The sequence below is a fragment of the Canis aureus genome, chromosome 2, assembly GCF_053574225.1.
Source record: "Canis aureus isolate CA01 chromosome 2, VMU_Caureus_v.1.0, whole genome shotgun sequence".
NCBI classification, from domain to species: Eukaryota; Metazoa; Chordata; class Mammalia; order Carnivora; family Canidae; genus Canis; species Canis aureus.
In genome coordinates, this window is record NC_135612.1 from 31,484,451 (window position 1) to 31,510,579 (window position 26,129).

General features: G+C 36.9%; 1 protein-coding gene and 1 pseudogene across 8 annotated transcripts in view; both read left to right on the forward strand.

The window, feature by feature from the left end:
* Positions 1–26,129, forward strand: part of ANKRD31 (ankyrin repeat domain 31) — a 117,150-nt gene that overhangs the window by 44,985 nt on the left and 46,036 nt on the right. For 6 of the 8 annotated variants that reach the window (XR_013362725.1, XM_077867967.1, XM_077867999.1 and 3 more), the window contains 7 exons: positions 4,128–4,270; positions 12,520–12,667; positions 17,415–17,467; positions 18,401–19,925; positions 20,786–20,950; positions 24,450–24,587; positions 25,456–25,598. Coding sequence is in view for 7 of the 8 variants with exons in the window: in XM_077867967.1 (XP_077724093.1) it covers positions 4,128–4,270; positions 12,520–12,667; positions 17,415–17,467; positions 18,401–19,925; positions 20,786–20,950; positions 24,450–24,587; positions 25,456–25,598 (2,315 nt within the window). In the remaining variant the exon portion in view is untranslated. The remainder of the gene's footprint in view (positions 1–4,127; positions 4,271–12,519; positions 12,668–17,414; positions 17,468–18,400; positions 19,926–20,785; positions 20,951–24,449; positions 24,588–25,455; positions 25,599–26,129) is intronic. The other 2 variants (XM_077868020.1, XM_077868030.1) reach the window with 2 other exon arrangements.
* On the forward strand, positions 9,350–10,844 carry LOC144291479 (metallothionein-2 pseudogene; annotated as a pseudogene).

The following is a 26,129-nucleotide window of genomic DNA, read 5'->3' on the forward strand; positions in this document are numbered from 1 at the left end:
CATATGATGTTATAATAACAGACCAGTGGTCTTATCATGGGTAACATTTGCATTTTAAGTCCTCATTTACATTTTATGATATATCTTTGATTTTAAAAAACAATTGTAATAGTTCTTCATCTATCAAAAACAAAGGTGACAACCAGGAAGTAGGCTGAAACTCTGATTACCCGCTACAGATCTCATAAAGCTTCTTTGCTAAAACCCTCTCAGACCGGGGGGATCCCTGGGTGGCGCAGCGGTTTGGCGCCTGCCTTTGGCCCAGGGCGTGATCCTGGAGACCCGGGATCGAATCCCGCATCGGGCTCCTGGTGCATGGAGCCTGCTTCTCCCTCTGCCTGTGTCTCTGCCTCTCTCTCTCTCTCTGTGACTATCAAAAATTAAAAAAAAAAAAAAAAAAAAAAAACCCTCTCAGACCATTGCCTTGAGCATTATTTTACACCAAATTCTATCTGATTCCTAAGTCTGCAGCACATTAGAACTGAAAGGAAAGGTTGGCACAGTCCAGGATATTGATAACAGCAAGAAGTTTAACAGCAAGGCAAGAGACAGATAAAAACATAAAAATGAGAGGCAACATTGTTGAGGACTGTATAATGTAGAAGAGCATGAACTTATACTGTGGGTGTTAACAATTGCTACATTAAAGCCTATAACTAATATTATGATGATCTTTATTAAAATATATTATTTTCTCTTTCTGGGAAATTTATAATCTTATAAAGCTTTAGAGATTTCCTTTAAGATGGTTAAAAGAAAATAATTGTTTAAGGATCTTCCAACCTTCAGATCTGGGAGATAATAATAATCTGTTGTAAAATGTGATCATCTTTATTTTGAAGGAGTGGTTTTACAACACAGAAGTGATCCATAGGGGAAGGAAAATTCTTTGTATGTTTGATTTCTTTCTGCATTCTGGTGTAGCCACTGGTCTGCAGTGGCTCTATCTGCAGAATAAAGATCCTTCTGGCTTTACTGATGCTGGGACATTCTTTCAACCTTAAGACTGATACTATTCAGGGGCACTGGGTGGCTCATTTCAGCTAGGTCTTAATTTCAGGGTCCTGGGATGGAGCCCCATGTGGTTGGTCCCTGAGTCAGGCTCCTCGCTCAGTGGGGAGTCTGCTGGAAATTCCCTCTGCCTCTGCCCCAATAAATAAATAAATCTTAAAAAAAAAACCCCCAAACAAACAAACAAACAAAAAAAAAAAACCAAGGAACCAGCTACTGTTCCTCACTGGGTCATCTTTGCTTGGGTCACACTTAAAGTGGCATTTATTTTTTACTTCTCCCCTGAGGCCCGTCGTTTACACTGAATTACTGACCTGCAGTAGTTCTCTTCTTTGGGAATTTTCTGCAGTGAATTTAAAGTAGGAGGTTGGTTTTCCACTTTCCATTTACCTTATCTTTTAGTATTCTGACTCAGGGAAAACAAACTAATCTTTTATTATGATTTTCTCATTCCAGTCGTTTTTTCCCCTTTTAGGAAACTAATTTTTATTGTAGCTTAAGCAAAACCTAATATAAGGAAAGAAAGTTTCCTAGGAGGAAGATCATCATCTACATTCTGAAATTAATAACTTTTGGATTTCTTACATTTCATTTTTCATCCTAGACCGGTGGCAGATAATCAAGTTAACCAGTGTGAGCTTTGATAAGCAAAGTTACACAGGTCCTGAAACCTAAACGAGTTCACACTTTTTATCAAATAGTACTTGGAGGGAGCTAATTTTTATGTTTTTAAAAATAGGTAGTCCTTAAATGGTTATGTTTCAAAAGTTCACATATGAGCTATTTATTTGAATTTTTTGTAACATTATGAAAAATTTTAAACATACAGAAAAGTTAAAAGAATTCCACAGTAAGCATCCATATACCTAATACCTAGATTCTACATACGTTTTTTATTACATGCTATAAAGGAAAAACACTCATGTATTTCTCCTCTACTTATATTCATAACACTTCTGATACCAGATGTGTGGGGTTTCAACACATTAAGCAATTCTCCAATACCAGCTGGATGTCCTGTAATTCAGTTCATTTCTGGCACTAATCTGTATTAGCACAGGTCCCACAGGTTAAGGGATCATTCAGCCACCCTCACTTCAGATGCCAGTCACAAGTACTGGGTTTTCCACAATTTCTGTTCAGTCTGGTTACAAATTGAAGATTCCCACAATCCCTTCCTTGGATTTGACCTCTTTCTAAAATTGCTCACAGAACTCAGGAAAACACATTTGCCATATAAGTTTATTATATAATCAAGGATATGACAAAGGTAAGATGAACACCCAGATGAAGATACAAAGAGGAAGGCCTGGAAAGTTTCCTTAGCACCGGAGCTTCTATCTCTGTGGAATTGGAATATGTCACCTTCCCAGCATGTTGATGTGTTGACTAATCTGGGAAAGTTCTCCAAACCCCAGAGTTCAGGGATTCTTTTTTTTTTTTTTATAATAAATTTATTTTTTATTGGTGTTCAATTTGCCAACATACAGAATAACACCCAGTGCTCATCCCCTCAAGTGCCCCCCTCAGTGCCCGTCACCCATTCATCCCCACCCCCCGCCCTCCTCCCCTTCCACCACCCCTAGTTCGTTTCCCAGAGTTAGGAGTCTTTATGTTCTGTCTCCCTTTCTGATATTTCCCACACATTTCTTCTCCCTTCTCTTCTATTCCCTTTGACTATTATTTATATTCCCCAAATGAATGAGAACATAAACTGTTTGTCCTTCCCCAATTGACTTACTTCACTCAGCATAATACCCTCCAGTTCCAGCCATGTTGAAGCAAATGGTGGGTATTTGTCATTTCTAATGGCTGAGGAATATTCCATTGTATACAGAAACCACATCTTCTTTATCCATTCATCTTTCGATGGACACCGAGGCTCCTTCCACAGTTTGGCTATTGTGGACATTGCTGCTAGAAACATCGGGGTGCAGGTGTCCCTGCGTTTCATTGCATCTGAATCTTTGGGGTAAATCCCCAACAGTACAATTGCTGGGTCATAGGGCAGGTCTATTTTTAACTCTTTGAGGAACCTCCACACAGTTTTCCAGAGTGGCTGCACCAGGTCACATTCCCACCAACAGTGTAAGAGGGTTCCCTTTTCTCCACATCCTCTCCAACATTTGTGGTTTCCTGCCTTGCCAATTTTCCCCATTCTCACTGGTGTGAGGTGATCTCATTGTGGTTTTGATTTGTATTTCCCTGATGGCAAGTGATGCAGAGCATTTTCTCATATGCATGTTGGCCATGTCTATGTCTTCCTCTGTGAGATTTCTCTTCATGTCTTTTGCCCATTTCATGATTGGATTGTTTGTTTCTTTGGTGTTGAGTTTCATAAGTTCTTTATAGATCTTGGAAACTAGCCCTTTATCTGATATGTCATTTGCAAATATCTTCTCCCATTCTGTAGGTTGTCTTTTAGTTTTTTTGACTGTATCCTTTGCTGTGCAAAAGCTTCTTATCTTGATGAAGTACCAGTAGTTCATTTTTGCTTTTGTTTCTTTTGCCTTCGTGGATGTATCTTGCAAGAAGTTACTGTGGCCGAGTTCAAAAAGGGTGTTGCCTGTGTTCTCTAGGATTTTGATGGAATCTTGTCTCACATTTAGATCTTTCATCCAATAAATAACATCTTTTTAAAAAGAACTATAAATAGCTTTTTACAAATAAGAAGAAAATAAATATATATTTTTGAAGTGACTTCTGTGCATTCCTACCAGCTGGGTTACTTTAATGGAAGTACCTTGAGCTATAAAGTTTTTTCCCCCTCTTCTCTGCAGAAAAATAGCTTGCAGCTAGCATTCTATATGAGCTAATAATGACTCTCTTACAGCCTTTTCATCTGAGGAGGGCAGGAATAGTTTCAAATATTTTACTTCTTTAAAAAAATTATTTTTACTTTTTATATTTTTTCACAGCTGAGTTGGGAGTAGGAATTTGATTTGGCCTCAGATTTATTGAATCCATCTAATAATATACGTTATTTTTATGGTAAGATTATCTTGTCTCATATAATCAAAGTATTTTCAAAGAAACAACATAGAGTTTTTATTCTAAGGACAAGCACAAGACATGAAGATAGCAAACATAAATACCATTTTCTTTTTGTATAATAGGTTGGACAGCACTTCACGAAGCTAGTGTAGGAGGATTTTATCAGGCAGCAAGTGAACTATTAAAAGGTGGAGCACATGTGAATATCAAAGGAATGTACCAGATCACTCCTCTACATGATGCTGTGATAAATGGCCATTATAAGGTATGTGATGCTTTTGTTTGCAAAGCAAATACTAAGTTTTACAAGTATTAAAAATCTCTAGAGCCTATCAACAGAAATTGAGTTTTAGTTCATTCTGCTAGTGGATACTCAGAATATGTAATAAAATTTTACTGTGTTGTAGATTTGTTGTTCCCAATATCGTAGATGCCATTTTACGTGTTACCTTTAATAAGTACAGATCATGTTTTAATTATACATAGTATTTTTTTTTAACTTACACTTCTTCAAGATTTTTTCAGTGTGGTGCTTTATAGGTTTTACCAGAAAGTTTCCTGCTTGTAGTGTTACACAGTGACATCCAGTCCTGGTAGGAGGCATCCAGCTTTATGGACATTAATGTCACTTTCAGCGTCTCTTGGTCTAATGATCAGCCAGGATATATTAGCATAGATGTGCCAGTGGTTAAGGTATCAATACTGCAATGGTTAAGGTATCAAAATACTGCAGTTCCATTCAAGTCAGTTAATAGTAGGTGCAGTAATAGTAATTTTAATTAAGGTGATTGATTCCAGCACATACAGTTTATTTCAGAAGTCACTTAAGCTCTGAGCTTCCCAGACATTTTTCTCATTAAGGCACCATACTACAGGACTGAAGCATTTGCTGAAAATACCTTGTTACTTGTTTTAGATATTGGAAGTTGTCTCTGGGTTCAAACTCCTAGGGTAGGAAAGGGAGATAATCAGCTGGGCTCAAGAAGTTATGTTCTACATACTTCAGAAGAAATGTCTAACAAGAAGGGCAGGAGAAGCCTACTGGGAACCACAGGCATAACAGATGGAGCGTTCCCTTCCTAATGTGAAATAGTTCTTCAGGAAAGTTTAAGCTCTTTTTCCTTTTTTGATTATGTATCACTTGCTAGTAGGTGGTCGCACATTGAAAAGAGCTCTATGGGGAGAGAGTTCTGCTTGGGGCCTAATTTAATGGCCAGAAGAATGCAGGTTTGAACCAGTGATGGTGTGAGCCCTCTCTGTCCTTTACCCCTCTTTAAAGCTGGCCTCCATTAGAGAGAAACCTCATGCCAAAGCACTTCTCCCTCTCCTCATGGCCCAGGGCTGACCTATCCTAGTCAGGAGTCTTTTCTCTGAGCACTTTACTTTGTATTCTTTTCTTTCTCAGTTCCTCTTTTGTCCTATCTGTAACTTGGCTTTAGGCAATTTCTGCTTCCCAGGCTAGAACTGGTTATCTCCTGTCTGCCCTTTGCAGATAGGTAGCGTTCTCTTACTCTCTCAGTGATGTAAGAGACTAAAGACACATGCCTCTGACTCCATGATTTCCACACTACTTATCTCACCCCCTCTTGCCAAACTGTATGTTCCTATGACTCATGTGCTTCTGGCACTGTGGCGTATCCTGACTGACTGACAAGACAGAGGTGGAGGTCTAGAGACTGGCCTTGAGAATTAAAAGCTGAAACCCAGTGAGGTGAAGTCACTGTCTTCTTTGTTCTCTTCCCCCTCTGTTTAACAGTGGGGGCCCCAAAAAGTTGCTTAACCTAGCCCAAGAGAGATTTCCAAAACTCCAGGTCAGTTCTGGACTGACTTAAGAACCAAAGTCTTAAGAATCAAAGTAGGGCAAGACATTGATCTGGATGATGGAGTAGGGATGTTGGGAGTGTCAGATGAGGATCTAGGCTAACCTTGGGGGAATCTCTTATGTAATGCAAAGATGATCAGAAGAAAGATTTAGACTCTGAGTATTGTATTGCTCCGATGCCTTAGTTGGTACAAGACTAAAGATGTCAGATAGGTAAGCCCTGGGAGCCTGATGCTGGATTCAGCACCTGGAGTGTGAGCTTCTTAAATATTTCAGAGTTGGAGGAACTTGAATATATACTGTCTTAAGGAATTGACTTTTATACTAAAAGATGAGAGATACTAAAAGATAATACCCTATTTTTTAAAAAGTGAAAAGCCATTAATATTTGCAGTAGTCTAAATCTTTAGAGACAGAAATAAGAATAAGAAGGGAAGGTAGAGAGTGGGGAATGGAGAGTAACAGGTCATGGTTAAAGGGTTTCTTTTAGGGGGATTAAAATATTCCAAAATCAGATTATGATTATAGTTACACAACTCTCTCAATATACCAAAGAACATTGAATTATATTTTTTAAATGGGTCAGTTGTATGTCATGTGACTTATATCTCAATAAAACTGTTAAAAAGAAATACATTTTTTAAATGTGGAAAAGGTGAAATTTGAGAATTATAGATGATTGGCTCATTGTGATTGCTTAGAAAAATCAGGAATAAATTATTAGATACATGGGAGACATTTATATAAGAATGTAGTGGTTTTTGAGAATCTGTAGGCATTACTAAGAATAAGTCTTGTCAAATTAACATTGACTCCTTGACTTCTCTTTTATTAGGCTTACTTTGTTAATGGGTGAAGGGAATGGCATTGACAAATTGATGTAAGCTATCGTGGTTTTAACAAAGCTTTTATTTGATGAAGTGTTCTGTGGTGTATGAGTATGAGATGTTGAATTGGAGATTGGTTGACAGTGTTACTAGGGTTCACATATACTGAAAAAATATCCCTCAGACATAGTGATTATGCATTTTATGTGTATCGAGTGAACTCCATTATCTAGTTTGATTATATATTCTGTTATACCATAAAGAGCCAAACTGGGATGCCTGGGTGGCTCAGTGGTTGAGCATCTGCCTTCGGCTCAGGGCGTGATCCTGGAGTCCCTCAACAGGCTGGAACACAACTGTGTTTTGTTGTGAGAATTTTAAAGAAACCTCATACATCATAGCATTTTACTCATATTTATGAGTATTTACCTGAGCCTACATCTCTAACAGATAAGTGCTTTTTTTTTAACACCCACAATATCATCTCACTTAATAAATATTGACAGTTTCTTAATACCATACAATACCCAGTCCATATTCAGATTTCCCAGGTTATCTAAAAAATATGTTATTATTATTATTATTATTATTAAGATTTTACTGATTTCTTTGAGAGAGAGCGAGAGCGAGAGAGCACGAGCAGGAGCAAGGGCAGAGGGAGAAGCAGGCTCCTTCCGCAGGAACCCAATATAGAGGTTGATTCCAGGACTCTGGGATCATGACCTGAGCCAAAGGCAGACACTTAACTGACTGAGCTAACCCCAAGCACCCCTAAAAGATGTGTTTTTATAGCAAGTTTTTGTTTGAATCAGTATCAATCAAGGTTCATTGTGGCTCTTAAATATATTTTAACCTATAACAGTCCTTCCTCTTTTTTGTGTTTTCTTATGTCTTCTAGAATCTGGGTCTTTGTCTTGAAGAATTTCTTAAACTCTGGATTTGGCTAATTTTTATTTTTGTGGTGTTGTATAGCTTGTTTCTTCTTATGTTTTTTTGCAAATGGATAATCTATTTAGAGACCACAGTCTGGGTGCTAGATGTGCTCATTGGTATTGGAAACTGTTGCTTTTAGGCATTTTCAGTAAAATACATATTTTTCAAGTTAGAGGATATATGAAGAAAAATAATGAGTTCATACTGATATTTCTATTTTAAATTTAATATTGTAGATTTATATTAATTTTGATTTCATATTCATCTCTTTCTCTAAGGCTCAACATTTGTTTTTACTACATTAATTTACTTCTTTATTGTATAATATACTTAAAATATTACTATTAGCAATATTATTATTAATATTAACACTATTATTATTAACAATAAAACTACTAGTGAAATTTTTTGTAGTTCCCTTTTTTTTCTTTTAAAGATTTTATTTATTCATGAGAGACACAGAGAGAGAGGCAGAGGAAGAGGAAGAGGCAGGCTCCCTGTGCGGCACCCGATGTGGGACTTGATCCCCAGGGACTCCAAGATCACGCTCTGAGCCAAAGGCAGATGCTCAACCACTGAGCCACTGGGGCATCCCTTGTAGTTCTTTCTGTTTTATGCATATTTCACTAGCAGAGTATAGTCAAGATACTGTCTTTTCAAGTACTCGAAAGAATTTTATTCTGAGTACTGTGATAAGCAAAATGAGTCAGAGAAAGATGAATACTTTATGATTTCACTCACATGTGGAATTTAAGAAACTAAACAAACGAACAAGGGGGAGAAACGGGGGGGAGGAACCAAGAAACAGACTCTTAGCTATAAAGAACAAAATGATGATTACCAGAAGGTAATTGAAGGTACTTGAAGGTACTTGAAGGGGTCTTGACAAGGGGATGGGTGAAATAGGTGATGGGGTTGAAGGAGTGCTTTTGTTTTGACGATCACTGGGTGACGTATGGAAGCAATGAATCACGTATTTTATACTAAAACTATTATTACCTGTGTGTTAACTAACTCAAATTTGAATAAAAACTTTCAAAAAAGAATTTTATTCTCTATCCTACTTGTTTCTAACATAAGGAAGTCAGCTGATTTTAGAGGGAAGAAAGCATTTGATTCAATAGTATGATTAAAGGTTAAAATCCATAAGCAAACTTAAAGTAAAAGTATATTTTCTTAAGGAGTCTACTATTTGATAAGCCAAAGAAATGGGGATTGTGATATCACAATTTCTTTGTCACGTCTTTGAAATGGCTCTGCTTGTTCTATTTAAGAACCTGTGGTAGCTTTAACATATGTCCACAAATTTTTTAATACTCCTCCTTTCAAAAGGTAGAGCCTGATTCTCTTCCCCAAGATTGTAGGCTGAACTGTCAGTGACTTGCTTCCAACAAATAGAACATGGCAGAGGTGACAGTACACGACTTCTGAAGCTGGATTATAAGTATCATAGCTTCTTCCTTGTTCTCTCTCTTCTCTTGCTTTTGGTTCATTATATGAGGAAAGCCAGGTGTATATGGAGGATGCCACAGTGCTCAATGGACAGGTCTACATGGCAATGAACCAAGGTCTCCGTCCCATAGCTGTGTGACCAAAGCATCTTAGGAAACACCTTCCAGCCCCAGTCAGGCTTTTACATAATTGTATCTCCAGCCATCCTCTTGACTACATCCATATAAGAAACTAACCTCTACACCTCCAGCCCACAGCAGTGTCTCCCAGCATCACTCGCTTGGGACCTCCATCCTCACCTTAGCTTGAAATGGACCCCAATGGCTCCTCCTCCACCAGGGGCTCCTGCAGATGCTCTGTCTCCTGCGGATGCAGAGTGCAAATGTATCTCCTTCAAGAAGAGCTACTGCTTCTCCTGCCCCATGGACAGTGCCAAGTGTGCCCAGGACTGTATCTGTAAGGAAGCATTAGACAAGTACAGCTGCTGTGCCTCCTGTGGAGGAAAGCCTGTTACAGATGTAAATAGACCAACATATACAAACCTGCAAGTTTTTTTTTACTTTTTTTATCCTACCTGGACTCAGTTGCTGCATTCCTGATTCTGTAAAATATTTGAATGACAGTTATCTCATCTAGACTATTCTGGCAAAAAAATAAAAATAAAAAATGAATAAAGAATAAAGAAGACAGAGATAGAACCTGATACAAAAGCACCTGCCTGTGCTTCTCCCAAATTCCTGACCCACAGAAACTGTGGGATTATAAATATTTATTATTCTTTTGGCCACTTTGTTTGGGGGTAATTTGTTAGGTAGTAACACAGAGCTAATATAAAACCTAAATGTAGGTTTAAAATAAGAAGGAGGGGTGCCTGAATGGCATAGTTGGTTGGCCATCCAATTTTTGGTTTCAGTTCAGGTCTTGCTCTCAAGGTCATGGGATCAAACCCCACTTGGGCGCCCAGTGCAGAGTCTGCTTAAGACTTATTCCCTCTCCCTCAATGCCTCCCACTTGTGCTCATTCTCCCTCTCTCAAATAAATAAACCTTTCAAAAAAGGGGGGGAGATACTCAGCAAAAGTCATTTATTTACTGCCTTTTGGTGAGAAAAGAGCATTTCAAGTTAGAAGATAGTAAAGTAGGCTTCAGAATTCATAATATTAAGACTATAGAGGGAAATGGTAAGTGTGGATATTTGGTGAAGCAAGACTATCCATCCATTGCCTAAGTCAGGGACTGCCAAAGTAATGTATCCACTCCCTTGGAATCATCAACTCAGATTTCCAGGAAAGTGGGCCTCTAGCCCTTGCCTTTTCCCTTCTTCCAGTCCCCTTTCTCATGCTCCTGGATTCTGAGTCACTCTCATACTACATGGGTTATTATTTGACACAAAACTTCCAGAGATAAATAATATAGTCCTTTTGGCAACTCCCTTACAAAACTTCTTTCCTAAAAGAAAGCTGTGTACTCGATATTTTCTTTGCTGAACAATACGTGAAGATCTAGACATAAATTTGTTATCTTGTTATACTGGCTTATATATGAATTATAGATTTTATTATATTTATTTTATTTTCAAGTTCCCCATCTAGCATTAAATTGTCATAATAAAATAGTTTGAAAAGCAGAATTGCCAAGTCTTAATAATTTTTAAAGGATCTGGCTTATATTGTCCCTTTATGGTGTTATGTTTTTCTCTCCTAGAATGCTTTGTTATTAAAAAAAAGAATATATATATATTTAATTTGGAGGTATATAAAATTTACAGAAATTCACATCCTTTTTGTCATTCCAGATATTAACATGAAAATGTAGGCTCCTTTTAGTGTAGTGCTGTGTAAAGCCTGCTCCCCACATCTTCCTTGATTACATGCATTCTTTTATTAAATAATATTTATTGAATATTTACTCTAAGCTAGACACTGAGGCACTGGGAATATAAAGATGATTAAGACATATATGTAGTAGAAGCTTGGAAGCAACTTAAACATCTGTCAGTAGGATACTGGTTAAGTAAAGTAAATAAATATAAATTAATTATTGAATGTACTATTCAATAGTACATTGACTAGTAGAGTATTACTCAGCTTCTAAAAATAACGAAGTTGATTTTATACTGATATGGTACAATCTCTAAGCTCTGTTGTTCAGGTGTGAGACATAGAGGAATGTATATAATATATGACCACTTGCATAAGAAAAAATGAGTATACATATGTATATACCTGTTGGACTAGATTGACTGTGGAAAAATTCAGAAGAAACTATAGCCAGGGCTTAGGAAAAAATTGGATGACTGGAGGACAGGGGTAGAGGAGGGGAAAATATTTCTCATATATTTTAATGAGCCTTCTGTATTTTGAACTATATTCATTAATATCCTATTCAAAAATAATTAATTTTAAAAGAAAAACATAGCCCCACCCTCAGAAACCTTAGCCTACAGGAGAGACAGATGTATAAGAAATAACAATAATAATATATATTGGGCAAGGTGATAAAATATATACCTAAAAGAAGGGAGAGGTCATTTTTCTCTAGAGTAGTAATGAATGGAAGGTCAGGGCGCACTTCACGGAGGAGGTTGCTTTGAGGAGTACTAACAGATTAAGGGTTGACTGTTTTTTCCCTCACTCTGAGGAGGAGCAGCAGCAACATAGATATAGATGGAAGACATAACAATCTCCTGAAATCTGTTATATTTACTACTCCAGAACCCAGTGCTAATTCTTGGTATATCTGCTGGCTTCATTACACCAGCACCTAAGCTATATACATTTCTGACCTGTCCTTCCTCCTTCAGTCCCTCTCTCCTTTCCTCTCCCTATCGGCCCCTTCCTCTCTTTTTCTCTCCCTCTCTCCCTTTTTTTTGTAAGAGAAGGATTTGTATATCAACAAATTATGATTCACTAGCAATTACATAAATTTTTTTATTGGGAAAAGTTGTTATAGGTAAACCCAAACTCTGTTATTAAAAAAGATATCAGAGGGGCATCTGAGTGGCTCAGTGGTTGAGTGTCTGTCTGCCTTTGGCTCAGGTTGTGATTCTGGGGTCCTGGGATTCAGTCACCGTGTCAGGCTTCCTGCAGGGAGCCTGCTTCTCCCTCTGCCTGTGTCCCTGCCTCTCTCTTTCTCTGTGTCTTTCATGAATAAATAAATAAAATCTTAAAAAAAGAAGAAATATTAGGGACGCCTGGGTGGTTTAGCGGTTGAGTGTCTGCCTTCGGCTTAGGGCTTGATCTGGGATCAAGTCCCGCAATCCCAGGATAGAGACTGTCATCAGGCTCCCCATGGGAAGCCTGCTTCTCCCTCTGCCTATGTCTTTGCCTCTCTCTCTGTGTCTCTCATGAATAAATAAATAAAATATTTTTTAAAAAGTAAAAGAAATAACAGATGTTGCTTACTTAGAGTTGTATGCTAGCACACATTTACAATAATGTACTTTTTCTTTGGATATGCTCACGTGAACAATCTTCCTGTAGGTGGCAGAGTTACTTCTTTTGAACGGAGCTGATCCGTTACTTAAGAGTGACAATGGAAAATGTGCTTTGGATGAGGCCAAAGATTCATGTATGAAGCGCCTCCTTGAGAAATATGTTCCTAATTATCAAAAACATTATCATACATCAGGTAAGATTAAACTGTGTTATATTTGTTCATTATATTGATAGAGAGTTATAGAAATTGGATTTAGAATTATAGAAATTAAATTTCTTTTCCTAAGTTTTGAGAAGACCCATCCAGGGGTGTCCTTGCTCCATTCATGTAGTAAACCACATGGACTTGTTTGCAAATGCACATAATGGAAAGACGCACTTTTTCCTTCTTGTGCATTGCAAACAGTTAAGTTGAAAATTTTTTGACTGAAAAACATGATATGATGTGAATTATATTTGACTGTATCTTTTTGATAAGTATGACCAGGATTGTTTATTTCCATTTCCATTCCCTAAGAATATTTTCTTATGGCTGTATTTTTACCCTGTCATCTATTATACTGGTAAAAATTGAACTACAAAAGAACTAGATTTATAGTTGTCAATAAGAAGATTATAAGAATGATTTACATGCATGGCGCTTTCTTTATATTCCCCTTAAATTTTTTGATAAGGTCACACATTCCTCTACTCAAAACCTAGTAGTGGCTCTCCATTTAATCTAGAAGAAATGTCAGTATCCTTACAGTGGCCTATAGACCCCTGATCTATAGGGGTCTGATCTATCAGCCAGCCATCCTACCAGTTAACTTCTATCACCCTCTACCTATGTCACTCAACTCCAGTAACACTGGCCTCCTTGCTGTTCCTCCCCCACGTCCTTCAAGTCTTAGTTCAAATGTCATTTCAGGAAGGCCTAGACTATCCTATTTAAAACTGCAACCTAAAACAAAACAAAACAAAACAAAACAAAACAAAACAAAACAAAACAAACAAAAAAACCCTGCAACCTGCCTCCTTCCCACCCTCACTGTATTAATTATCTATCCCTATGCATCAATTACCCAAAATTTAGCATCTTAAAACAACAAACGTTAATTATATCTCACAATTTCTGAGGATAAGAAATCTGGAAGCCTGGGACGTCTGGGTGGCTCAGCGGTTGAGTGCCTGCCTTCAGCTCAGGACATGATCCTGGAGCCCCGGGATCAAGTCCCGCATCAGGCTTCCTGCAAGGAGCCTACTTCTCCCTGTGCCTGTGTCTCTGCCATTCTCTCTCTGGGTCTCTCATGAATAAATAAATAAAATATTTTTAAAAAAGAAAAAAAGAAGAAGTCTGGAAGCCTTTTAACTGAGTAACCAGTTCTGGATCAGGATCTCTTACAGTTTGCAGCCAGACTATTAGTAAGGGATGGTGAGCTCAAGGCTCAGCTAAGACAGGAAAATCCACTTTCAGGCTCACTCCCATGGTTCTTGGCAGGCCTCAGCTCCCCGCTGCTTGCTAACTGGAGGCTTCAGTTACTTGCTGCATGAGCTTTTTCCATAGGCCTGACGTCCTGGCAGCTGGGTCAGAAAGTGATCCAGGAGAGATAATGCACCCAAGACAGAGGGCACAAGCTTCCTATAACTCAATCTTGAAAGTGATATACAACCACTTCTACTATATTCTATTTGTTGTAAGTAAGTCACTAAGTCTGGGAAGTTCTACCTTTTGAAAGGAGGAATATAAAAAACTTTATGAATGTATTTTACAAACTGCCACACTCACTCCGGTCCCTCTTACTCTACTCTACTATTATATTTAACCTTTTACCATAGCACTTAACAGCTTGTAACACATTATATGATTTGTTAATTTTTAGTCTCTCCCCACCAGAATCTAAGCTCCATGAAGGGAAGGACCTTTATTTAGTCTGGTGATGAGTACTAAATGCCTTGTATACAGCAGGCATTCAGTAAATATTTGTTGAGTAAGTAGTGTATTAGTCCTTTTAAACCAAACAAATTCTTTACCTTCAAGAGTTATGTATGTGCTTCATTCACTTTTATTAAGGTATATTTTATTGTATTAATATTTAAAGATTTTCTTTATTTGAGAGAGAAAGAGAGCAAGAGAGAGAGAGCACAAGCAGGGGGAGGGAGTGGGAGAAGCAGACTTCCTGCTGAACAGGGAGCCCAATGATGTGGGGCTTTATCCCAGGACCCCAGGATAGTGACCTAAGCTGAAGGCAGTTGCTCAACCAGCTGAGCTACTTAGGCACCCCATTAAACTGTATTTTAATAAAAATATCTCTAAAGAGGTAACTGTTTGAATGTTTGAATGCTTTTGACTAAAGAATAAGACTTGGATCAAAACACCCTGCTTTATAATAAAGAGATAAGTTCATTGCTAACTAAAGGACACCAAGAAGAAATTAATTAATGGTTCTTTTAGAACAAACGACTTCTTCCCCTGTAGCCCATTCTCATCAGAAAATAAGAGGGAGAGGGTCCTTGGGTGGCTCAGTTTGATAAGTATCTGCCTTTGACTCAGGTCATGATCCCATGGTCCTGGGATAGAGCCCTACATAGGGCTTCCTGCTCAGCAGGGAGTCTGCTTTTCCCTCTGCCTTTCACCCCTGTTTGTGATCTCTCTCTCTATCTCTCTGTCAAATAAATAAGTAAAATCTAAAAAGAAAAAAAATAAGAGAGACACACTATACTTTGTTGAGGCCAGGTCTATAAAAGCACATTGAGATAGATTATTCATATTTACATTCATTGAGATAGATTATTGCACTCAAATTTATATTTCAAGCTATATGAGAAATTACAAATATTCACTTGAAGGCAAAAGGATGTGTATTTTTACATTTTTGCTTTAATAATCTGCTTAATTGCTTGACTTCTCTGTTTTATGGTAGCATGCATTGTTTTGCTATTCTGAGAGTGGTTTCTCCAGCATTTTAGCCCTTTCTCCAAATCCAGAATCTCCCATTCACCAGTGCCCACTTCTGACAGATTTTTACCCAAGGAGATTTCATTTATGGAAAGGAATCCCAACCCTTTCTTCTTAGGAGTTAGTTCCCACTCTTCCCTTGTAAGAGAATTTACCAAGGTGGTATTATGCTTCATCAAGTGGTTTGAATATTTCTTAAGTTTGAACTTTCAAAATCTGTGATTAATTATCAGCCTACTTATCAGTATAAATGAAGAGGTAATTTACTTAATAATTTACTTAAATAATATCAAACAGTATTTGTTTTTAAATTTCAGTTGAAGAGTTTTTAATTCTAGGAATGATGAATAAAGAACCTTCCTCATGCAATATATATTTGGTGCTTTTCTCTCGAAAAGTATAATACATCTGCTTGGTATAGGACAAGAGTTCATTCTTACTAACTTTACAGCCTGGAGTAAATTAGCCCTCTCAATTTTCTCATCTGTAAATGTGGGCTTATAGTATCTATTCTGCTACCTATATATCTGGGATTGTTACTATGAGGATGGGAGTTGATGTATATAAAATACTTCCATACAATATTTTATACATGACAGAGCTTAGGATGACAGAGTGAAAAAAGTTACAGCTACATCACCACCTCAGAATTTACATCTGTGTAGTGTTTTTTTTGTTTGTTTTGTTTTGTTTTTAGTTGGTTATACTAAAGCATATAAACTCTTAAAAGAGAGAGGATAAAAGCCCTTTCTTGCTTCCAGATTCTCTTAGGAACCATGCCCAAAATGCTGGTTCCTGTAAAACATTTTTCTGCTCTTTTTAAAAAAGATTTTATTTAGTTATTTGACAGAGACAGAGAGAACACAAGCAGAGGGAGCAGCAGGCAGATGGAGAGGGAAAAGCAGGCTACCTGCCCTGGGATCCATGGGGCTCAATCCCAGGATCTTGGGGTTATGACCTGAGCCTAGGCAGATGCTTAACCGACTGATCCATCCAGGTGTCCCCTTTTGTATCCTGTTTGTTTGTTTGTTTGTTTATTTATTTCTACTCTTTTATTTTAGAACCAAAATTAGAAGGCACACAGTCCTTTCTGCTCTTGAAAAATAGTAATAACAAAATTAATAATGGAGCACTTTCTTTGTGCCAGTAACTCCTCCAAACTCTTTACATGGATTATCTTATTTAATTTTCATAACAATTCTATAAGATAAGGACTATCACTACTTTCATTTTATGGAGATGAGGTAGAGATATTAAGAAATTTACCCAGAGTGATCCAGCTGCTAAGTAAATGAGTAAAGATAGAAACTCAGGAGTAGGCTGCAGAGACTGTGCTCCCAGCTCCTTTGCTTCATTGAGGGACATTCTGTATGTCTACTCTCTCTTGTATGAGTTGAATAGGTGAATACTAGGCCTCATTATGCACATTATAATATGATTGCAGTCATGAAAACTATCCCCAAGAAACAAAATGTTCTTTATCCCAGTTATGTCCCTGTTAAAATATTTTTACATTTCTAGTTCACAATGTATTTAAAGAATTCTATATTGTTTACATATCACATCTAAGATGTCCACTCATTTATTCCTTCCCCTATTAAATAGTCATTGAATACCCTGTGTGTAAGGCACTGTTTCTAGGTTTTTATCTTCTGTGTCCAAATGCGTATGCAGGTAACTAATTCCACTTCTGGTATTTAAAAGAGACACTAAAGTGCTTTTCTTTTATTATCAGCCAAGGTATATTTTATTCAAACCATCTTTTTTTTCTTACTCAAGAGCAGCCTTTTCATGCCTATGTATTTCACTTTTAAGAGAATGAAGCATTCAAACTAGAACTGTATTAAGCAGACATATTAGGAAATGATAATCCAGTTATTTATGAAAGAATTTAAAAGTAAAATTTCCCTGATTTTCTCATGGCCAAGGACTGATAGGTTTTGGAAATCTAGAGTCTGACTACTGGAGGCTATTTTCTTTGATTTTCTCTTTTGGTTTACAGCTCAAAAGAACAACACTGATTCATTAGACATAGAGGAAGCAAACCAGCACAAGGTATAGCCCTATTTAGCAATAAACATGCTTATAGAATGAACCTGCTGCTTATTTTAAAGATTATCAGAATGGAAAGAAAGATGGCTAAAGCATCTATCAGAAACAGTGACTTCGCCTTTGCTTTTAAGAAATTTTGGAATAATTATATGACAATTAGGGCGTTCTGGGCTGTTAGTTTGGGAAGCAATTGAGTAAATACAGCATGTCTTGGCACACTGGTATATCAGTAGCCATTTCCTTTTTCCTCCTCTTTATGGAGCTGTGAGGTTTATCAACCATGTCGATTTCCTCTGGCCTAAGCACAGGACAGGAATCAAAGGTGTAGATCTATTCCTTCAAATTATATATGGTGGGCGGTTAGTCTTCATCTGGTACTTGGGTTGTGGTGAGTGAGAGGAAATGATGTCCCTGTTTTAATCATACCAACACACAATGATATTTTCATGAAGATCCGTTTGGGAGCATATTGGTCTCCTTGATGTTAAATCCCTTCTTCTGCCTTACCTATAGTCTGTCATAAATACTAGATGAAAGAACTATCTAATTCTGGCTCTATCTATATAACAATTGAGAGAGGTGTGTGTTTTTCTAAAGCATTCTTGTTTGGTTACACTTAAAGCCCATAAAAATGAAGTAGATTAAATTTTTTTATTATGCTTAATAGTATTAATATTGCTAAATATTGGCAAAAACAAATTAAAATGTGAGGCAGAAAATACAGATTAGTACACATAATGAGTCTAAGTCTACTACATTTGCTTTTCTCTCTTAGTCTTCTTTTTTGAAATATTAGGTTGTATATATCCCATCAGGCCCTGTGGTTAGATCAAATCATAAAATTGAGTGGAGTAGTGGTTCGATTTATCAACAATCCTGAATTGAGTATAGAATTAGAGCTGAAAATAAAGCTAACTATATGTTTTGTTTCTTTAGAAACCAAAATTCAGTTCTAAAAATCTCATTGGGTTTGTTCGTGATGAAAATTCCAACAGACAGAAGTCAGAACATGTAGAAGTTGATAAAGGAAGTAAAGAGGGTTTATTTATAAATAAAGAAGATGTATATGAACATTACCAAAAAGATTCCAAAGACACAAAATTTGGTAAATTCAAGCATAGGCAATCAACTTTTAACGAAATACACTCTACTAGAAGACTCCGAAAGAAGGGTCTCCAGAATATCAAAGGCGTTAATACAAGTATGTCTAAAGATAAAGGAAGAAGAAACACAGGACAGAAAAGAACTCAAGTGGATGATCCAAAACAAGAAATATGCATTCCAAGAAAGGCAAGAGCTGTTTCTTCTTCCAGAAGAATAAACAGATTAGTTACTGGTCAGCCAGATACTCTCCAAGCCTTTGATGACCTTCCAGAAAAGTCACATAAACTTTTTAGCCCAGCTCTGTCAAGCCTGAAAAATGGATTAGGTAACAATATTGAGGCTTGTTTAGTTCCAAAAGAGACACATATCCAGAGCCTGGATTTATCAGATAATCAAGAAATGAAATTCTTAGGATCCACTGACCAAGAAGAAGCTGTTCTTTTCTCAAGACTTTCCTTACAGAAAGAAATCAAGTTACCACTTGTTACTACAGATCAGCAGCCTCACACTCACCAAGAACAACAGCACATTAGCCCTTATAAATCTCCTGAAAACAGTAACCCAGGTAAAAAATGTGAGAACCTTAGTAAGTGGGAAAATTCTTTCGTATCCTTTATAAAGGAAAATTTTAATAATGTTGATGATGATGATTGCTTTACCTCTGAAAAGACTGTAACATGTAAAACAGTGGTGTGTTCTACAGGTTGCAAAAGCCACTGTAATTATAAGGAGAATGTAACAACTAGAAAAGAAATGGATTTTCAACAGTTTGTCCCTTCTGAAGACCATTTTTCACAGGAAAATGAGTTAAAAGTATGCAGTCTAACCATACAACAGGAAGCTGTTAATCTTTCTGATTCAGATAATACAATAGGTCCTGAACAACGTGTTGCCATTTATGAACAATGCAAATGTAAAACTTCTTTTGATCACTCACATGGCAATTCTGAGCATACTTCCCTGGCTTGTCCACGAACATTTTCAACACAGGAAGCTTCAAAGTTGACTAGTCATGTGAAGCTATTCAAAAGGCCTCAAGATTTTAGCTCCAGAGCACCAACTCCTTTAATAGATCAAACAGATATTCATATTGTGGAAAAAGTAAATGAGAGAGAAGACCCTAAAAAGAATTGCAATGATGGAAGCCGGAAAACAAGTTCTTCAAATGGACCTTTATCCACAGTTGTTAATTCTCAAGTAATAGAAACAACTGCAGTAGAAAAAAGGAAACAAGATCTTCCAAAGAGCAAAACCATACATGATACAGTTTTTTATTCCACTGACAATATCAGTAAGGAATTGACCAACATTTCACAACTTAGACAAAAAGAAGAAAAGGAAATTTCTCATAAAGCAGGTATTAGTAGTATTGCTTGATTTGTACATATCTCCTACAGATTTACATATTTTATAGAAATTTGTAACTGAATTTATGCCAAACTGACAAGAATGAGGACATGTGGACTATATGCCAAACTGACAAGAATGAGGACATGTGGACTATAATTTGGGGATGCTGTTAGTTAAGTAATATTGTTTATTTTGAAAATAAACCATTATTATGAAAGACTGTTGCTAAATTGGTATTGACAAGTTAATAAACAGTATATCAATTTTTTTGTTTCTTTTTATTATAGCACTTATTTAGTATCAGTTAACCTAGCATTTCCATAGCAGGAAATTGTTAGCTCTATTGATTTCAGTGATTCTGTGTTCCCGTCAGAATTGCTCCAGCAAACTTTGTTATATAAAAACATTTTTTAAAGATTTTATTTTGAATTTTTTAAGATTTTATTTATTTATTTGACAGAGAAAGAGAGAGCACAAGCAGGGGGAGTAGCAGGCAGAGGGAGAGGGAGAAGCAAGCTCCCCGAGGATCCCATTCTGGGATCAAGCATGACCCAAGCTGAAGGCAGACGCTTAACTGACTGAGCTACCAAGGCACCCCTAAAGATTTTATTTTTAAATAATCTCTCTACCCAACCAGGGCTGTAACTCAAGAGTCTCTACATGCTCTACTGACTGAGCTAGCCAGGTGCCCCTGAAAACATTTTTAAAGGCTTTTATTCCTTAAAGAATAAATAAAATAAAGTAAAATAGAATAGAATAAATCACTCCAGCTAGGAACAGAAACTTGGAATGGTTATGAGTTTTTCTAATCACGTAACCAGTGAGGAGAACTGCAGCACTGATGTTGTAAAATGTTTGTTTTTTTAGATGAGGAATTAACTAGTAATATCAATGGAGATGAAAGCACTATGAGAAATGGTGAGAAAGAAGAAAAAACAGATTCTGAAATTCACATGTCTAATATCCAAGAATGCAAAAAAGTTCAGAATTTCAGAAAAAGACAAAATTTATTGAAAGCTACCCGCAGCCAAGGTTTGTCTTTCTATACGTGTATAGATAAAAGTTGACATGATCAAGCCCAGCAGTATGCTCTACTTCAGGGAATTTCTTAACTTTCAGATTTACTGTTGTTTTTTTTCCCTCATTCAATAAGTTATAAGATTATTTCAGCTATATTTTTTCAGATGGTTTTACAATAAATATAAAGTAAACTACTTGAGAATTTTTTAGTCCTCAGATACATTCTTACCATGTTTCTGCCTGTGACTTCTAATTTGAAATGTTAGAGGAGGTAACACAGACAGCCAGAATACTGAGTGCATGTGGTGCACCTGAATCGTGCCCGATCCCTTTGATGCTCCAATGAGCCCTTTCACTATAAGGGAAATTAAAGAGTAGCCTCTGGTTTCTTTTGTCAGATGAACGAACTGTGTGTGTTTGGCGGTATGGACAAGTTAACCATATCTCGACAGGTCTTAGAGCTAGTTCTGTGGCTAGGCCAGGCCACTTCAGGTTAAGTAGTAAGGTTTATAAAGGTTAAATGAACTGAAAAGTTTACCTATTATGTATTAGGAAGTAGGAAGACACATTCTCTGTGATCTTGAGCTTCCAGAGACTAAAAAAATAGATCACATATAAAGTAACTGAAAGCTGAATATTTCTTAGTTTATTACTTTATTAATAAATATTATTAATACAATTATTAAATATATTACCAATATTTATTAATTTATGAATAAAGTATAATGCTACTAAGAAGCACTCAGCATTAACCATGGTAAACTTTGTGAAGAAGTTTTTTGTGAAGTTAGTGTGGGTGCTGTTTGTTTCCTTTGCAGTTTCTTCTAGATTGTATTTTAAAATTTCAGTTACGTGCTAAAGAAATATATGATGACAGTTACATGGAGGAATTTTTGACTTTTTGCTCCAAAATGTTTATCATGTGCCTTCCTTCTTTGCTACAACACACCAAGAACTAGGTGAGAAGATTTGTACCATTCATAGTAACAATTATGGGAGAGATTTTTCAGTTCAAACTTGCAAAATACAGGTCTGCTGTTTTGGATATTTCATAATTTTTTAAACTAATTTTTTTTCTTAAAGATTTTTATTTATTTATTCATGAGAGACACGGAGAGAGGCAGAGACACAGGCAGAGGGAGAAGCAGGCTCCTTGCAGGGAGCCCGATGCAGGACTCGATCCAGGACTCCAGGATCATGCCCTGGGCCGAAGGGAGGTGCTCAGCCGCTGAGCCACCAGGGATCCTGGATATTTCATAATTTTAAAATATATTCTCTATAGATGTATATATAGTATTAAAAATATATAATAGATATGTCTTTACTCTTCTAATAAAAATTCCTGAGTACAAAGTTGTAAGAGCATTGTGATTTTGTCTGGATGTCAATGGAAGGTGGACATGAGGCTGTCAGTCTTTCCTGTGGTTGACATAACTGAAGATTCCATCTTTTAGAGAATAATTCTCTAAACTTTTTACCTCTTGACCTGAAATTATATGCCTAGTTGCTGGCATTTAGGAAATGGAGCAGGGAGCATGTTTTAAGGTTTAATACAGGGGTTCTCAAACCTAATCTTGCATCAGAATCACCTGGAAAGCTTGTTAAAACAGATTGTTGGGCTCCACCCTCAGAAAGTCTGATTCATTAGATGTACTATTAGTATATAATAGTTTCAACATTTTCAAACTTAGCAGTTTAAAACAACACACGTTTTTTATCTCATAGTTGCTGTATATCAGGTATTGGGCATGGCTTAGGCCCATCTTCTGCTCAGGATATGTCATAGGCGACAGTCAGGTTGTGGTCAAGACTAGGGTCTCATCTGAAGGCTCAACCAGGGAAGGATCCGTTTTCAAGTTCATTTGGTTGGTGTCAGGATTCAATTCCTTGAGGGTTGTGGCCACCTTGTAGTCATGCTCAGTTTCTTCCTTCATGAGTTGTTCCAGTAAGTCCTCTTGGTTCATCAAAACATGCAAACTGAAGATGATAGAGCAAATTTGCTAGCAAGTAGAAAATTTTACAATCTCTTATAACGTAATCAAATAAGTGAAATACCCTCAATATTGAGGTATTCTTTTGGTTAGAAGCAAATTATTCAAGAGAGGGGATGATTCAGGCCATAATACCAGGAGATGGGGCTCGTTAGGAGTTACCTTAAAGTCTGCCTTCCACAGTAGGCTTGTGAGGTGGGCTGGAGAATTAGCATTTCTAACAAGTTTCCCAGGTCATACACTGCTAATTTGGGACTACATTTGAGGACTATTTATTAAAAATAAATATTCCTTTCTGTTTGATCACACTAATCCTCTACTTTGCCTTCTGTCTCACTCTGAAGCTTTTCTGATGTGGTTTCTACAGAAAATAAACCTTTAGTTTCCTGGCTTGGAGATGGGGACTTTGGGTAAGAGCAATGGTTGCCAGACAATTCAGCGTTGGGTGAAGGGAACTTGGGGTCCCAACTTCTCTCTATAAACTTTCAGTCAATCTCCATATTTTTACCCAGTTCCATGCACGCTGCCGTTCACCATGCTTGATACCCCCAGGTGCTGGATACAGGGAGATCTTCTTCCTCTAATTATTTTTGCAGGAATTTGGGTTGAGGCATTTCCTCTACTTTATCAAGGCAGTTAACTCTTCTTCATTAGTGATTTTCCAGTTCCCAAAAAGTTATTGAAGTCTTTGTCCTGTGTCCTCTTCTATTTTTTTTATGGTGTTAAAAAAAATCCTTTACTATCATTTTAGCATGGTTTGGGAAAGAAATTGAGGGGAAAGCATGGTCCTTTTTTTTTTTTTTTTAGATCCAGCTTAATTCTCTCTAAGTTGTGGTGCAAGGAAAAGATTTTTTAAAGAATCTTTGGGTAATGATGTTGTGTACTGCATGATTTATGAAAGAAAGAATGTAATGGGCCTTGGTTCATTTTTTGGTGTCTTTTGTGTTCAGAAATACACATATTGACATAGATAAGAGCTATAAAGAAGAGTTTTATAAAATCACAGTTTAAGAAAAATTTTATCCATTGTTAAAGGACTATTAAGAGTGAAATGAGGGTAAAATTGAAGCAAGTTTGTTTTAATCAAACTTATGATAGAGTGACTAAGCAGCTGTTAGAATGAATTCAATGTGCTTAGATGCTCTGCAATTCCTTCACAAGTTATATATATATTTTTAAAGATTTATTTATTCATGAGAGACAGACACAGAGAGAGAGAAGCAGAGACACAGGAAGAGAGGAGAAGCAGGCTCCATGAAAGGAGCCCGATGGAGGACTTGATCCCAGATCCGGGGATTACACCCTGAGCAGAAGGCAGACACTCAACTGCTGAGCCACCCAGGTGTCCCTCACAAGTTGTATTTTAAAACAGCAATAGCAATAATGATGTTGATGTATGTTTTATATAGTGCATCCTACTTAGGATATTTTGAGGAAGTTGCTGTGTATTTTCTAAGCTCCTTTGTAATGATCAGCATTTAGCAGAAAAGTAGTCTCAGTTTTGCTTGGCAAATTTACAGAAATGAAGACAGCTGGGATCAATAAGAGGCGTGCCAGAGGGGAGAGCCGGCTTCATTTGGCTGCCAGAAGAGGAACTTTGTCTCTGGTGAAGGCTCCAATAGAATCTGGAGCAGATGTGAATCTAAAAGACAATGCAGGTTTGGATTCTTGAAATTTTCATTGTGTTTATAACTTGAACTCCCTGAAATCCACATTTCATCCACCCTACCCCAGTTTTGATCCTGGCTGTTAACTTTGAACTGTCTTAATAATATATCATTTAATTAATAGTTAAGTTCATCTTGTTTTTCACCAATTGCTAAAATAACCTCCTCTGAAATAGTTTTTAACTTACATGTGGGAGCATTCAGAGGGAGTATACATATTGGAGAGTAAGGAGAGCTTTATTTAGGTCTTTTCCTTGGAGATCTTAATACTATTCTCTCACTTTGGAGAAAATGTCAGTTTTTTTCCATTTCCCTGTTCCCTCTCTTTCTCCTCTCTTTACACTATTTGTTGTCTCTTTCCTTATTTTTATTTTCAGCCTCCATTTTTAAATTCATCTTCTAATATTTTGCTCAAGCACGAGAAAGTCATGTGTGAGGTCTTAACAGAGGGAAAATCTCAAATATTGATTTCAGGCATTGTATGTCATTTTGAAGAGATATGTGACAATGCAGTGATACAGATAGGGAAGGCAGACTTGATCTTATTCTATTTTAATATCTAAGACGAAACAAATTGACATGATTTTTATTTACTCTAGTCCCATTATATTTTATGTTCTGTGAGTCTTCTATTTTGGCACTTGGATCAACCAATCTTTTTGATGAGATTGGTTTGTTTTAAAAATTGAAACATTTTAGGGCCATGGTTTTCAATATTATTTCTTGTAAATACTTAGTATATATATTTGAATCAATATAGGTACTCATTGCAATAGTGCAAATTACCTTAATAATGAAGATACTAAATGAATGTTGGTTTGTAAGCAGCAGCTTGTTTTGTTCTTTTTTCCTTTTTTAGGTTGGACACCACTTCATAAGGCATCTACTAAGAGATCTAATGATAAAATTGTAGAGTTGTTAAAAGCTGGTGCTAATGTTAATTGTGAAAAACTAGGTGGGATTCTTCCCTTACATGATGCTGTTGCCAACAATCATTTAAAGGTAAAATGCACATCAGATTGGGTTCCTATTACTTTTTCTTAGAGAAACAAGTGAAGAAAATGAAGATATTTTAAACTGAGCATTAAAGTGATTCCTCAGGATGCCTGGGTGCCTCAGTAGTTAAGCTTCTCTGCCTTCGGCTCAGGTGGGCTCAAGTCATGATCCCGGAGTCCCAGGATCAAGTCCCACATCAGGCTCCCTGCATGGAGCCTGCTTCTCCCTCTGCCTGTGTCTCTGCCTCTCTCTGTGTGTCTCTCATGAATGAATGAATGAATGAATGAATGAAAAAGTAAATAAATAAATAAAATATTAAAAAAAAGAAGAAGAAGAATATCAGAAAGGGGCACCTGAGTGGCTCTACCAGTTAAATGTCTCACGCTTGATCTCAGCTCAGGTCTTGATCTCAGGGTCATGAGTTCAAGCCCTAGACTGGGCTCCATCCTGGTTATTGAGCCTACTAAAAAAAAAAAAATAATAATAGTAATACCAGATGAGTGGGCTATCATCCAGATTTTTTTCATTTGTTTTCTC